Source organism: Maniola hyperantus, chromosome 2 (assembly GCF_902806685.2).
Source record: "Maniola hyperantus chromosome 2, iAphHyp1.2, whole genome shotgun sequence".
NCBI classification, from domain to species: domain Eukaryota; kingdom Metazoa; phylum Arthropoda; class Insecta; order Lepidoptera; family Nymphalidae; genus Maniola; species Maniola hyperantus.
In genome coordinates, this window is record NC_048537.1 from 9,599,065 (window position 1) to 9,613,240 (window position 14,176).

General features: G+C 38.1%; 2 protein-coding genes across 3 annotated transcripts; both read left to right on the forward strand.

Annotated features, from left to right (window-relative positions):
- LOC117994283 (MICOS complex subunit MIC25-like) lies at positions 1 to 2,281 on the forward strand. The gene is made up of 3 exons (XM_034982179.2): positions 1 to 311; positions 1,296 to 1,538; positions 1,767 to 2,281. Exons 1-3 carry the CDS (start codon positions 183 to 185, stop codon positions 1,866 to 1,868), a joined length of 474 nt encoding a protein of 157 aa, XP_034838070.1. The 5' UTR covers positions 1 to 182; the 3' UTR covers positions 1,869 to 2,281.
- Positions 2,282 to 3,545: 1,264 nt separating this feature from the next.
- Positions 3,546 to 14,176, forward strand: gwl (serine/threonine-protein kinase greatwall). 2 transcript variants are annotated; one of them, XM_034982009.2, is made up of 12 exons: positions 3,546 to 3,994; positions 4,074 to 4,322; positions 5,038 to 5,266; positions 6,604 to 6,774; positions 7,856 to 7,950; positions 8,049 to 8,257; positions 8,737 to 8,952; positions 9,785 to 9,995; positions 10,447 to 10,601; positions 11,520 to 11,644; positions 12,907 to 13,119; positions 13,610 to 14,176. In XM_034982009.2, the coding sequence occupies exons 1-12, from the start codon at positions 3,896 to 3,898 to the stop codon at positions 13,654 to 13,656; spliced, it is 2,019 nt and encodes a 672-aa protein (XP_034837900.1). In that variant the 5' UTR covers positions 3,546 to 3,895; the 3' UTR covers positions 13,657 to 14,176. The 2 variants fall into 2 exon arrangements, with proteins under 2 accessions (XP_034837900.1, XP_034837908.1); XM_034982017.2 differs by having other exon boundaries at positions 3,547 to 3,994; positions 6,604 to 6,741.

A 14,176-nucleotide genomic window follows, 5' to 3' on the forward strand; every position in this document is an offset into this window, starting at 1 on the left:
TTCATTATTTTCTTATTTTCATATGACTTCAGAGTTAAATTTTCACCCCCCTTTTGTTCGTAATGATTAGTAATTTTCTCGTAATCTTTCATAACAATAATTTATTTTTCTTAACTAAATTTTGAATCATAAAATTATACCAAATTTTTATTTTGGAGCACATACAATTTTGCGTGGGTACAATGGGTATTATGACCAGCAAAAATACAAGACGTTTAAGTTTCGATAATAAGTTTGCCATGACTCCAGTTCTAATTCAAAAACCCATTGAAGATACTGATGATAATATAGCAATTGATAATTTTGAGAAGGTAGGTACTTATTATATACTTAGGTAGGTACCTACCTACCTAAATTTTTATTTATTTTAAATATTATTTAAATAATATGATTGAAGGTAGTTATGTACTTACCAACTCTTTTGAATTTAAAAAGGTGGTGTATATGTTACGGGTAAGGTTGGAAGTTGGAATAAACTTAAGGTTTACCCGGGTTTACTTAGTACTTACTACCCAAGGTTTTTGGGTAATGTCCAAATAATAATGAAAATAAGTTTTAATTCGGGGCTTACCCACTCATTTACTAACTCACCTAGGTGTATCCAATGCTTACTGGGTAATGTTAGATTAATTAATTAGAGACCCCCCACTTACCGCTCACTATATAGTGAGCGGTCTCTTCCGCCGCGCCCGCGCCGGCCCGGTTGACGGTTTTTTCTGGGTGGGTTAAAAAGAAATAACCACGAAGGGGATGGGAATCGGATGAGGATCCCCTTCTAACCTACCCATCCGAGTCGGAGTGCCCTAAGTCCTGAGCTTGCTTCGCTCGCTCTTGATAGTGGAAGCGGGGGGAGGAAAGAGTACCTTACTATGCAATTCTTCCAACCCGAAAAGGACACAATAGCTGCTCTAAGAGCATAAACTTTGTCCAACCTAACATTATCCAGCCAGAGTTGGGTAGACCTAGGTGAGTATCGGTAAATTCCGAATTAAAATTTATTTTACTTATTATTCGAACTTTACCCAAAACGTTTAGGTAATATTAAGTAAACCCGTGTAAACCTAGGTTTACTACATTTTACATTACCCCCCGTATTGCCCATAACTTATATTATAAAAGGTACAGACACTTCGTATTGAGCATCGATGGTATTGACTATTGAGTAATACGATGCGACCAATCGAAGCTCACCTCGTTGCGTTGCGTTTCCTACTATTTTTGGTCAAATATAAAATATTATATCAGCTGTTGTTCTAGTAGGTGTCATTTGTAAGTAAATTGTGCATTTTTTCCAGAACTCACCATCAGAAATAAATTGTAAAGAGTCTAGCAATGTATTAATTGATTTGCGAGATGAGGACTATGATTATTGGGCTCACAGAATAGAATCTCTCAAGAATGACCATCAAGAAATATGTCAGATTATAGAAGAAGAGTATCTAAAAACTATCGATAATACTAACAAATTATTCCATCCCCCAAAAATAACGCAAGAAAAAATACAAAAAATTAAACCTTGTTTTGATTGGCAAAGCAAGGTAACAAGTTTTAATTAATAGTGTGTAACTATAAAATATAATAGACATGAAATTTAATTAATTAATTTTTTAGAGCATTGAATTATTACGTACCTACTAATGTTTTAGAGTATAATTTTGTTTGTGTAAAATTAGCATGTCGCTGACGCGCCTTACAAGTTTTTACCCTGCACGGCACAGGAAAATCGCTCAAAGTGCTTCTAAATGAACAATCATAAAATTTTACAGATTTTGCAATGTTATGAAGATAATCCTCGACAATCTCTAATGTGCTCAGCTTTAGTGCAAGCATTCAGCAACTGTGTATCATCCTGCCAACTTGAAGATTAATATAATTTTTTTAAAGGGTTTTAACTCTGAGTCAACTGTCATGTCAAAAGTATGGTTCACTCTTGGATGAATACTTGAATAATTTTAAAATAAGTACTAAAATCGTACTTTTGACATGATAATTGACATAAATATCAAGTTGAATTGGCGTGTGAAAACTCACTCATTTTGCTAGTTTTTACGCACACTAACCGATCTATATTTTTATTTTCAACAAAAAACTGCTAAAATTAAAGTTAAAACGTGCCCTATGACTAAGGTCAATTCAGTTCTGTCTAAGAATATTAAAAAATCATAGAAAAAAATCTTTAAAAAATAGGTGAGGATAATATGGTTGCGTAAATATTTATAGGTTATGGGTTTCGATGAATAGTGAACAGAGCAATCAATCTACCGCGTCTGAATGGCACATACCCATGTTTTTTTGTATTGAATTCATTATAAAAACTTAGCTAAGTAAATTTTAACAAAATATGAAAGAATTAATACAATATTTCAACAAAGTGAAACTTTCATTTGTTTGTATTACCTAGTTACCTATCTAGTTAAATAATTTCGTTTCATCCAGTGTATTCTTATGGTCAGATCTATAGAGCGCACTCTTTGTATTCTAGGTCCATGTCTAAGACAGAGTTAAAACGAGACAGAGCTATATCTCTCACATAAAGTCTCGTTTTAACTCAATCTAAGTCTGAGCCAGAGCCAAGTTAAAGTGCGCTCTATAGATCTCAGCCTTAGACTATTCAAACAAGAGTGTATCTTTACTTTATGCCGAAACTCCGTGTGATGTGCTTTATATTTTTTAATCATTAAAAAAAGCAAACATCGCAATTTCGTGATTTTTAAGGGTTCCGTACCTCAAAAGGAAAAACGGAACCCTTATAGGATCACTTTGTTGTCTGTCTGTCTGTGCGTCTGTCTGTCAAGAAACCTACAGGGTAGGTACTTCCCGTTGACCTAGAATCATGAAATTTGGCAGGAAGGTGGGTCCTATAGCTGACATTTGGGGAAAAATCTGAAAACCGTGAATTTATGGTTAGATCACACAAAAAAATTTAAATTGTGGTCATGAACTAATAATTAGTATTTTCAACTTTCGAAGTGAGTGACTATATCACGTGGGGTATCATATGAAAGGTGTTCACCTGTACATTCTAAAACAGATTTTTATTTATTTTATGCATCATAGTTTTTGAATTATCGTGCAAAATGTCGAAAAAATACGTCTGTAGTACGGAACCCTCATTGCGCGAGCCTGACTCGCACTTGGCCGGTTTTTTAAAAATACGGCAATCTGAAACATCTGAAGATATATTATCTGTGATCTGAAGTGTCGAATATCGAATACCTACGGCAACTCTGTCAAACTTGATGAACTTTGAACGTAAACAAGGTAATCGAGGTAGGTAATCCTATCTCTATGAGGTAATCATTCATCTAAGATGGCAGCACTGTACGAACTTGAACAAGACTTGAAGGTAGATAATCTATGACTTGAACGGTGAACCGCGCTCGAACCTTTTTTTCTGGTAGGTGGTGTATTGGTCTGTGTCGTGTCTGTGTCTGTGACAGTCTGTGACTTCTTGTCTTACTTCAGGCTCAAAAGGGCTTGAACCGAGAGCCGTAAAACCAATTTAAAAAAATCTCTACGTGATTTTTATGTTATTGGTCTGTGATTTTTACAGTTTATTTTAAGTTAAAAAAGTAGTTTAAAATTTGAATTTTGTATTTATTTATCTTTGATTTTAATTTTTACCGAGGGGGATAAAATATTACAACTAATTCTTTAAATTATCTTCGTTAACATTAACAAGTAGTCACAGATCAAGTAGTAAATACCAAGATAATCACAGCTCAGCACAGGCCACAGCAGCTCAGTAAAGTGATCATTAGCTAAGGAAAAAGTGTTTCGGTGTTTTTAGTGATTCAAATAAATATTTATAATGAATTCAAGAGACAAGAGACATAAAGCATGCTAAGTTAAACAAACTACGTAAAAGAAGCCTGTGAAGTGCGAATACTTCACCATGGCTTCAAATGATTCAGTTCTAGATGATAAATTATCTAGCCACACAATTTTACAAAAGATAAATGCTAATAATTGTAAAGATTCAATCTCAAACAAGGTAAGACATTGAAGCCAAGGATGTAGTGAAATCTGTTTAAAAATGTACTTATCGAAAAAACAATTTCTCTTAATTTCAGGCCCCAGACATTAATGACTTCACCATCGTTAAACCTATTAGTCGAGGTGCTTTTGGGAAAGTTTTTCTTGCCCATAAGAAGAATAATAAAGACCAGATGTATGCAATTAAAGTGATGAAGAAGTCTGACATGATAAACAAAAACATGGTTGCACAAGTTGTTACAGAGAGAAATGCACTGGCATTATCAAGAAGTCCTTTTTGTGTTCATCTGTTTTACTCATTGCAGTCTGCATCATCAGTCTATTTGGTATGTTATAGTTAAATAGAATAACATATTAGTGCTATTGCTAAATAAGTTAACAGTTAAGTCACTGTATGAAATTAAAAATGGAAGTTGGCATATAATATTACAGATGCACAATGCCAAACACGCAAATTGGCAAAACACCTAAAACTGTATGAAGAATGCCAAATATGCATTATGCCAAAAATGCAAAATGCAGAATTGTGTAATGCACATAACATACACAAAATGCCAAGTCACTATCATCATCATCATCATCATCATCAACCGATAGACATCCACTGCTGGACATAGGTCTCTTGTAGGGACTTCCACACCACACGCCACGGTCTTGCGCCACCCTGCCTGAATCCAGCAGCAGCCCTGTGACCAAGTTACTATGAGAGTAAAAAAATATTAAAAACAACACTGAGTTACATACTTATAAGTAATATTTAAACTTAACTATAAAATGTCTCTTAAATTTTAAATGTAGGTACAGACCTTTAAATTTAAGAGACCCTTTTTGTTGGCTTTTCATGGCCTATCCATTTAACCAATTTTGAAGAAAGGCACAGAGATAGCTTGTATCCCAGGAACATAAGCTACTTTGTGTCCTGGAAAATTAAAGAGTTTGCATGTTATTGTATTTTTAATAAACCTAAATCCACATGGGCGAAGTCGTAGGCATCATCCAGTTATTAACTTTCTTTCTTTGACTTAGTTTTTAACATTGCAGGTGATGGAGTTCATGGTTGGTGGTGATTTGAAATCATTGTTAGGCACTTATGGGTTCATGGAAGAGCCTATGGCTGTGTTTTATGCGGCGGAAGTAACTTTGGCACTGGAGTATTTGCACAAACATAACATTATCCACAGAGATCTGAAGCCGGACAATATGTTGATATCCAAAACTGGTCATGTTAAACTAACCGATTTTGGCTTATCTAGAATTGAAGTGCATAGAGGTTTGTGGTCACTTTGAAGTACAGTATGCTGCAGAAAATATTGTACATAGACCTTTAGAGTGAGATTTCGGCATTGTAAAGCGTTATCTCTGTCACTCATACCTATGTGACGTTTTGTCAGTCTCAATGACAGAAAACACCACGAAACCGCTATCTCTCTAAAGGTTAATGTAAAATATTTTCTGCCACATACTGTAGTTTTTATTAAGGTTCTTTTTAGTAACTTCATATCGTAGCATAATATGTAATGTACACTGCTCAATATTTTACTGATTCCTGTCCAGTGGGCCCCACACTCATTCAATTGTAGTCAGTTCATCTTATGTAGAGTCTACCAACAATGCCCTTCCCTCTTTATTAGAAGTTGCAATTCTAGCGCCTAGCATGTTGCCAGCTGCAATATAAGCTGGCTTCAGATTATCAAAAATTGCTTGTCAAAAAGAAGTCTAATGCATGCCGCCAGAAGGCATTCTGCTCATACATGTTAGACCCTGCAGATATAATATACCACACTGTCAGAGTTTGCCCAGGTTGGACAGGTTTTTCTGATGTTCCCAGAGTGTGTGCAACAAAAACTTTCTGAACTTTCTTATCATTTAAATAATCCTTTACATTGTAATAGGATTTTTCAATAAGTTTATGTTTTACTAGCTGATGCCGACAACTTCGTTCGCGTGGATTTAGATTTTTAAAAATCCCGTGGGAGTTCGTTGATTTTCCGGGATAAAAAGTAGCTTATGTCACTCTCGGTCTTTGACTATACCCATATAAAAAAACCGGCCAAGTGCGAGTCAGACTCGCCCACTGAGGGTTCCGTACTACAATCGTATTTTATCGACATTTTGTACGATAAATCAAAAACTGTTATGTATAAAAATAAATAAATAAATCTGCTTTAGAATGTACAGGTAAAGCTGTTTCATATGATACCCCACTTGATATAGCAATCTTACTTTGAATGTCGAAAAAAGCAATATTTGTTCGAAACACATTTTATTTTAATTTTTTTCTTGTGATGTAACCACAAATTCACGGTTTTCAGATTTTTCCCCTAATGTCTGATATAAGCCCTACCTACCTGCCAAATTTCATGATTCTAGGTCAACGGGAAGTACCCTGTAGGTTTCTTGACAGACCGACAGACAGACAGACAACAAAGTGATCCTATAAAGGTTCCGGTTTTCCTTTTGGAACGGAACCCTAAAAATCACGTCAATCCTTTGCTCCGTTGCAACGTGATTGAAGGACAAACCGACAAACCAATAAACCAACAAACCGACAAACAAACACACTTTCGCATTTATAATAAGTACCGATCTTCTTCTGATACTTTGCAGATTTAGAAATATCAGATTTTGTGAACTGCACACCAAGTCTAAACATGCGCACACCGGGGCAGTTGTTGTCATTGACGTCACACCTGTCGTTCGGCTCAGCAGGCAGAGCCGCCGCGCGGGACTCGCTTGCCGATACCTGTGAGAATCTTCTTGACCAACTTATTGCGACTAGTATGGAGTTATTTTAAAACCAGAGTGATAACGCCAGTAAGACATTAAGACGGTGGTCCGACCGCCGCCGGCGAGAATACGACTAACTATCGACGATTTTCTCTCTCAAGAAACGCACATTAAATGTACATTCCGTGTAAACGAAAGAGATGCATATATCAAAAGTTGCTCTCTGACTGTTCACAATGCCGGCGACGACTCGCTTTACTAGTTTTGTCGCTGAGCGACGAGCTTTCAAAATTAAACTCGCTCAGCGATATTCGTTCAGCAATGCTCGCTCGCTTGAACACGTGTAACGCGCGCGCAGGTTAGCACTGGACTGAGCGACCGCGGCCGAATGGCGCGAGTAATCGCTCGTCCCACTTGCACACTCGCTTATAGCCCGGCGACAAAACTATCTAAACTACACACTCGCTTCCCGCTGATCGCTAACTCGTTTAAGTTTTTAGTTCTACTCGTTTCTCGTTCATCGTCGGCGATCGGACCACTGCCTAAAACTTTTAAAATAAAACTGGCCAAGTGCGAGTCAGGCTCGCGCACTGAGGGAACCATAATAACACACCCCTTTGGTAATGAAAAGGTTTTTATTCCAAAAACTCAATAGGAGTCCTCTGAGGGATAAGATCCGAAATGATGAGATCCGAAGGAGAACCAAGTTCACAGACATAGCCTAAACTATTAGCAAGCTGAAGTGGCAGTAGGCAGGTCATGCCGGTCGTAGAGGCGATGGCCGTTGGAGCCGGAAAATCTTTGAGTGGAGACCGCGTTTAAGCAAGACCATGGACCAACGATATAAAGAGTCTGGCGGGAAGTGGCTGGATGAGGAAGGCTGAGGACCGGGTGTGGTGGCGCTCTTTACGGAAGGCCTATGTCCAACAGTGGACATCCACAGGCTGATGATGATGATGATGAAGTATTCTTGATACGCAAGTATGACTCGCAAATGACCGGTTTTTGTTTATTTTTTTATATACAATCACAATGTCAAATTGCTGTTTAATTAATGTCATACTGTCGTTGCCACTAATTGTAGGTATTTTTTAAAGATTTCCTGACTTTCTAAATTTTTATTATGTTTCAGCTAAAAAAAGCGACTCTCCTATGTTAGATTACTCTCAACTGTCAGGGATACATCCCTTTTTGAGCGCTGAGAGCATAATTTTGGATGAACTGGCTGCAAGTATTTAATAACAATTATCTTGCATGAGCATTTCAATAATTGTATTTCTGTACAAGTATAAATTACTTATACCTATTATTTATTTAATTCTTAGAGTCAGAGTTCAGGATCCGAATCATTAAGCTCGTACCACACTTGCGAGAGTTCTAAAAATAGTACCAATAACACGAAGAGCAGCAACAAATCGACTGACATCAGCAGCACTTATGGCTCATCCCAGGAGTCCAATATATTCACTGACTCGCAACATGAGCAGTCCACTTCACCACTGTGTAGAGGGCAGTCTTTGAAGAGGATACCTAGGTAGGAAAACAATAAAAGCTAAAGAAGGAATAAGGTTTTTGCATTCTGTTTTAGTGTGTTCATTTATGTACCCACTAGATGATTCCCGCGATTTCATCTGCGTGGATATATGTTATAGATATTTTGAAAATCCCCCGGGAACTCTTGGCTTTTCCGGGATAAAAAGTTGTCTATGTATTAATCCATACTAATATTATAGCTATAATACTAATCTGCTAGCTTTTCACGGCCCATCCGTTAAACCGATTTGGACAAAATTTGATACAGAGATAGCTTGCGTTCAGGGGAAGGACATAAGGCTACTGTTTATCCAGGAAAACCATAGAGGACCAAACAGGATTTGTAAAAAACCTAAATCCACGCGGACGAAGTCGCGGGCATCCTCTAGTTCATATCATAATATCATATCATATCATGAGATATTAGCATTAATTGGATGGACAGGAACAAACTCTCATAAAATTGTATAATTTCACTAGTTTCCGTGCTAAGAAAAGAAAGAGAATACTAGACTGCGATGGCGACACTCCAACAGGAGTGACGAGTCTTATGGAGTCTAAAGAAAACCACAGTGGCCTTACTCAAGAAATCATGGCTTTAGAACTGGAAGTCAGTCAAAACACGCCCAAAAGGATGGCCATACATCCCACACCCGATAGACGTAAAAATCCCCTTAAAGGAGTATTAAAGAAAAGGTATGATAATATAAGTATTTCGCTAATATATTTAGTACGCGACAGGTCGAGATGGCAACCGGGTAGGGACGCCCCGTACACCCGCATGTTACCCGCGTTCGCCCGCACCCGGTTAGCGCGGGGGCTAGAAATGCCAAGGAACAACGCGTTGTTCCTTGGCATTTCCCGTTAAGCATAGCCACGATCATCGCGATTTTATCAACGGCATTCTCTACGTCATTTGGCGTTTGTCGATAACTCGGCGGTACATCAAAAGATTTACGGGAATATTAAAGCGTTGTAGCGGTCATATCTACGTTTGCCAGTGTGCGCCGCAAGCTCGACGGTGACGCACGTGTTGGTACGGGAGCGGAAATGGAGTGGATTAATGATGATGTTATCTTATTTCTAGATTTTCCTGTGCATTTGTATAGTCCACCATCTTGTCTTTCTTTTTATTTATTTTTATTCCTTCGGTAATAATAAAATGTATTCATATAATAAAAATGGACACTCATTAAATACAGTATAGCAGCGTCAACGTCCAACTTGAAATGAAGACATTTTATCGACAATGTAAACGACATTGTAAATGGCATTAGACGTTAAACGTTAGTGTGGCCACTCAGTCCAACGTGTTGTTAAATTATTCCGTTGTTTAAGGCGTTGTTGGGCATTGACGTTAACCTTAATGTAGCAGCACTATAAGAAGTGTTTTGTTATAATTATACTTTAATAGGTTAGAGATTTAGAGTTAGATTAGAGATTGGCTACTTTTGATGTTGTGAAGTGAAATGATCCATTTCTGCTTTCGATAATATTATGCAACTTTTTCAAATGATGTGGGTTTTAGATGGGCATCACAGAACGATAGTCATCAATTGAATGTCGGAGTTATATTCTCTACGCCAGTGTCCAATAAGTCACCAGAGACGAAAAAGAAAGCGACGAGATTCAATTTACCCCTCGATGACACGATTTTAAGTAGCAAAGAAAAGTCAGCTACTTTTGGAAAGCACATATCTACGAGTTTAGAGATTTTTCCTACTAGGAGGTTGAGTAAGGTAAATTATTAATAATTTAGCCTATTAAGTTGGGCACCCGGGAAGATGGAAGGTGGAATAAGCCTCAATGACCTTAAAATGCTATGCCTCAATGACCTAAATAAGCTGTGATAGCATAGTGGTTAAGACGTCCGCCTCCTAATGGCAGGTCAGGGGTTCGATCCCGGGCAACGCACCTGTAACTTTTCGAAGTTATGTGAGTTTTAAGTAATTAAATATCACTGGCTATAACGGTGAAGGAAAACATCGTGAGGAAAAATGCATGCCTGATAGTTCTCCATAATGTTGTCAAAGGCCTGACCTGTGTGAAGTCTGCCAACCTGCACTTGGCCAGCGTGGTAAACTATAGCCAAAACCCTTCTCATTCTGACAGGAGACCCGTGCTCTGTAGTGAGCCGGCGATGGGTTGAACATGATGATGATAATGACCTAAAAATGAATTGCCTTGTAGGGTGAAGACAGCAAATCCCCGATAGAATGCAAAACGCCGCTCGCGGCCGCACAAACGCCGTACCGGACGCCGAAGAGCGTGCGGCGCGGGAACCAAATGTCCGACCAACCTATCCTCGGCACGCCCGACTACCTTGCTCCGGAACTATTATTGCAGTAAGTGTGAAATTGAGATGTTATAGCTTCGCCTAACCTCTAGTTTGGTCGTTGAAAACGCTACACCACGTTATAAGCTTTTATAAAATAACGAAGGTCTGGCACGCGCTGGCTCTCTCTGTCTATAAGGGTCATAGCAGACACAATGTTTTGAGCATCAGCGATCGGTGTTTTTGCGATTGCATCGATGCTGCTTCGCGTTTTGACGACTTTCTGCGTCCTATGGCTATATTGAAGTTGCGCATTTTAGGTACTGTTTCGATGGTGCATCGCAGTTTGACGATTGTTTCGATGCTGTATCGCAGTTTGACGACTTTTCTAAGTCAAAGCGAGCGAAACGAGCTAAAATACTTTTGGATCAAATACTCGTACACTCCACAGATAGGTTTTAAAGCTAGGGAACTAAACAATGTATATTTTCAGACAAAATATTCTTAGTTACAAGAAAATTGGTGATCTACACAATAGGCTAACTAGAAACAGAGACAAGCTTGTAGCTCCTACCTTCCGCCTCAGGAAAGTCCAAAAGTCATTTGTGGGTATGGGTATTACCTTTTATAATAAAATTCCGCAAACTATTTTGGACTTACCTTTGCACAAGTTTAAAAAATCTATTAAAAATATGCTCCTAAAAAAGCATATTACACAATTGAAGATTATCTAAATGATAAAAGAGCGTGGATTTGACCTGCAGCTCGTTCCAGCAACGCACAAGACTGCAAATACTATTTTATACATGGCATAATCTTGTACCTATATCAAATATTTGAAAAGAGCAACCGCCGAGTTTCTTGCTGGTTCTTCTCGGTAGGAAATGCATTCCGAACCAGTGGTAGATGCATGCATGGATGACTATTCGCAAGTGCTTGTAAAAGTTTATACGAATAAAAAAGATTTTTATTTATTTATTTTATTTAGACAACGTCACGGCCCAGCGGTGGACTGGTGGGCGCTGGGCGTATGTTTGTACGAGTTCATGACGGGAGTGCCTCCTTTCAATGATGAATCGGTGCAAGCTGTCTTCACCAACATACTGTCTAAAAGTAAGCATCGCATGTCTCTATAACCTTTTTTACAACTTGATATACTAAACCTTGCCTGCGACTGATAAACTAGCCTTTGCCCGCGACTACGATCTATGTGAATTTGGGTTTTTTTTAAAATCCTGTGTGAATCTTTTTTGAATCGAAACTTCTAAGTTGACGTTTGAATGAGGTGAAAAAGGAGCCTAAACGGCAAAATTAAACAGTCAAACGCGGCACCTGATTGGCTGAGTAGCACCTATTGTTTTTCCGTATGAGTGAGCGACACCATTGTTTAACTTCGCTTAACTATTGGGCTATTGGGTGTAAAGTAAAAAACTTTTTTAAGATTAAAACTTAATGTTAACTTTATGTTACTCATAAAAACAAAATATACCTATAAGGCACGACTATCCTGCCATAAGCCAATATAGTTATAGGGAGTTCCAGCTAGTGCTCACCTTTTTCACCTCCATCATCAAAGTCATGTTTTTTGAAAATTACTCGCGTGGGTTCGAATCCCATCCTCGTCGCCACTGTTACATCGGGGAAACACGAGTGAAAGACACGGTAGCTATAGTCACACTCCTTTAATAAAATAAGAGACATAACGATGAGGCACCATCGCGCACATATACAATAGTTACACACATATACAACACTAAGCAAATGAGTAAGTATAGTCCGTACAAAATGACTCCTCACGCGCTATTTTAACTCTAAGGGTCAACTGTTATGTCAAAAGTACGGTTCACCTTTAAAATAAGGACGAAAATCGTACTTTTGACATGGAATTTGACACAAAAAGTTAAAATAGCGCGTGAGGAGTTAAATTTTACGCATTATACAATTTTGACTGACCTGCCATCAGAGAAATGATATATGTTCACCTCCCACCTCCATCATCAAATACATTCAATGATACCATAATCATCGATTGTCATTCAAATCACATGTGTCTGCAATAATATTTCGATTCCATCGGACAATAATTGGAAGTAGCTGAAAAATTAGTTACCAATTTCGATGGAAATCGGAATGAGTAGGTACATAATATAGACAAGTAAAACTAATTAAAAGTTTTGAATAACGCTTATAGAAGTCCCGCAAATTGCTAATGTGGTAAATTTAGTGACGTCAGCACTAGACTGAAGTTTCGAGCTGATAGTATATTATTTTTACTTAAATATACGTCAAATGACGTCATTTCGATGTTATTATGTAACATGGTTTCAGCGCAATAGCAATTTGCGGGAATTACTTTTACTATGATTTGGTTTTAGATATAGAATGGCCTGAAGACGACGAGGCGCTGTCAGTAGAAGCGGTGAGTGCTATCGAAGCGCTGCTGACGATGGAGCCCGCCAACAGGCCCGGCGCCGCAGCCGTCAAGGCCATGCCAGTGTTCCGACACGTGGACTGGCTGAACCAACTCCAAGCTGAACCGCCCTTCGTGCCAACCCTAGACGACATCTACGATACTGGATACTTTCAAGGTTTTTTTTACCGACTAAATTCTTATCGTTGGATCATGAGAACTGTCCCGTTGCCGCTGCGGTCAAGCTAACCAACCTTCGTGCGAAGCCTAGGCAGCAATGTCGCGGCAGCAATGTTGCGGAACATTGCTGCCTAGCTCGGAATGTAATGTCATATAAGCTTATAGAGATTGTATGGGGACCAGTAGTGCCGCGACAGCACTGTTGCGGCAGCACTGCTGTGTGCAGCGTGCTTCGGAATCATACTTTAAACCGTGCATAATGAGTCTTAATGAAAAAATCTGGTACGAAATTTTAAAATACGTATTCTAAATAATTTCAGAATACCTATAGTCAGAGCGTCGGGTGCGATCCCAGGAGACGCGGGTTCGATTCCTGCCGGTCCGCAATTTTCGATATGTATTTGAAACCATTTAGAAATTTCCTTGTAGCGTAGGTAAATCACTATAAAAAATATAAAATATTAAAATAAAATACGTATTGTTCACAGCACGGAATATCCTGCAGCACCTCCATGTATCTAACTTTGACATGTGAAGTTACATCGAGCGGAATAATTTTATTCATTAGCTAATTTTTATTTGTGCGATATAATCGTTATATTATTATATTATATTAAAATCAATATTATATCATCTAGGCTTTTATATTGTGTGATAACTGATAGAACCAAATAATATATTAATAATATGAATTTATATTCTTATTTTAAAAGTACTTACTGTTTTTGTGGTATAATTAACCATAAGGTTTATAAATATTCATATTGCTTGACTCAAATCACACTATGGCAGAGTCCTTCCCCTGAATGCAAGCTATCGCTGTAACAAATTTCGTCCTAATCGGATAGACGGATGGGCCGTGAAAAGCTGTCAGACAGACAGACACACTTTCGCATTTGTTATATTAGTATGGATTAATGATTAACTGCATTTTGTAAGTAAGTTGAGGTGATCTGTCACTTTATGTTTCCAAGTGTGAATGAGCTTTGCTATGTTTTAAGTACCAATATATTTATCGTTGCATTTAATTAAAAAATAAACAACATGTCAAGGTA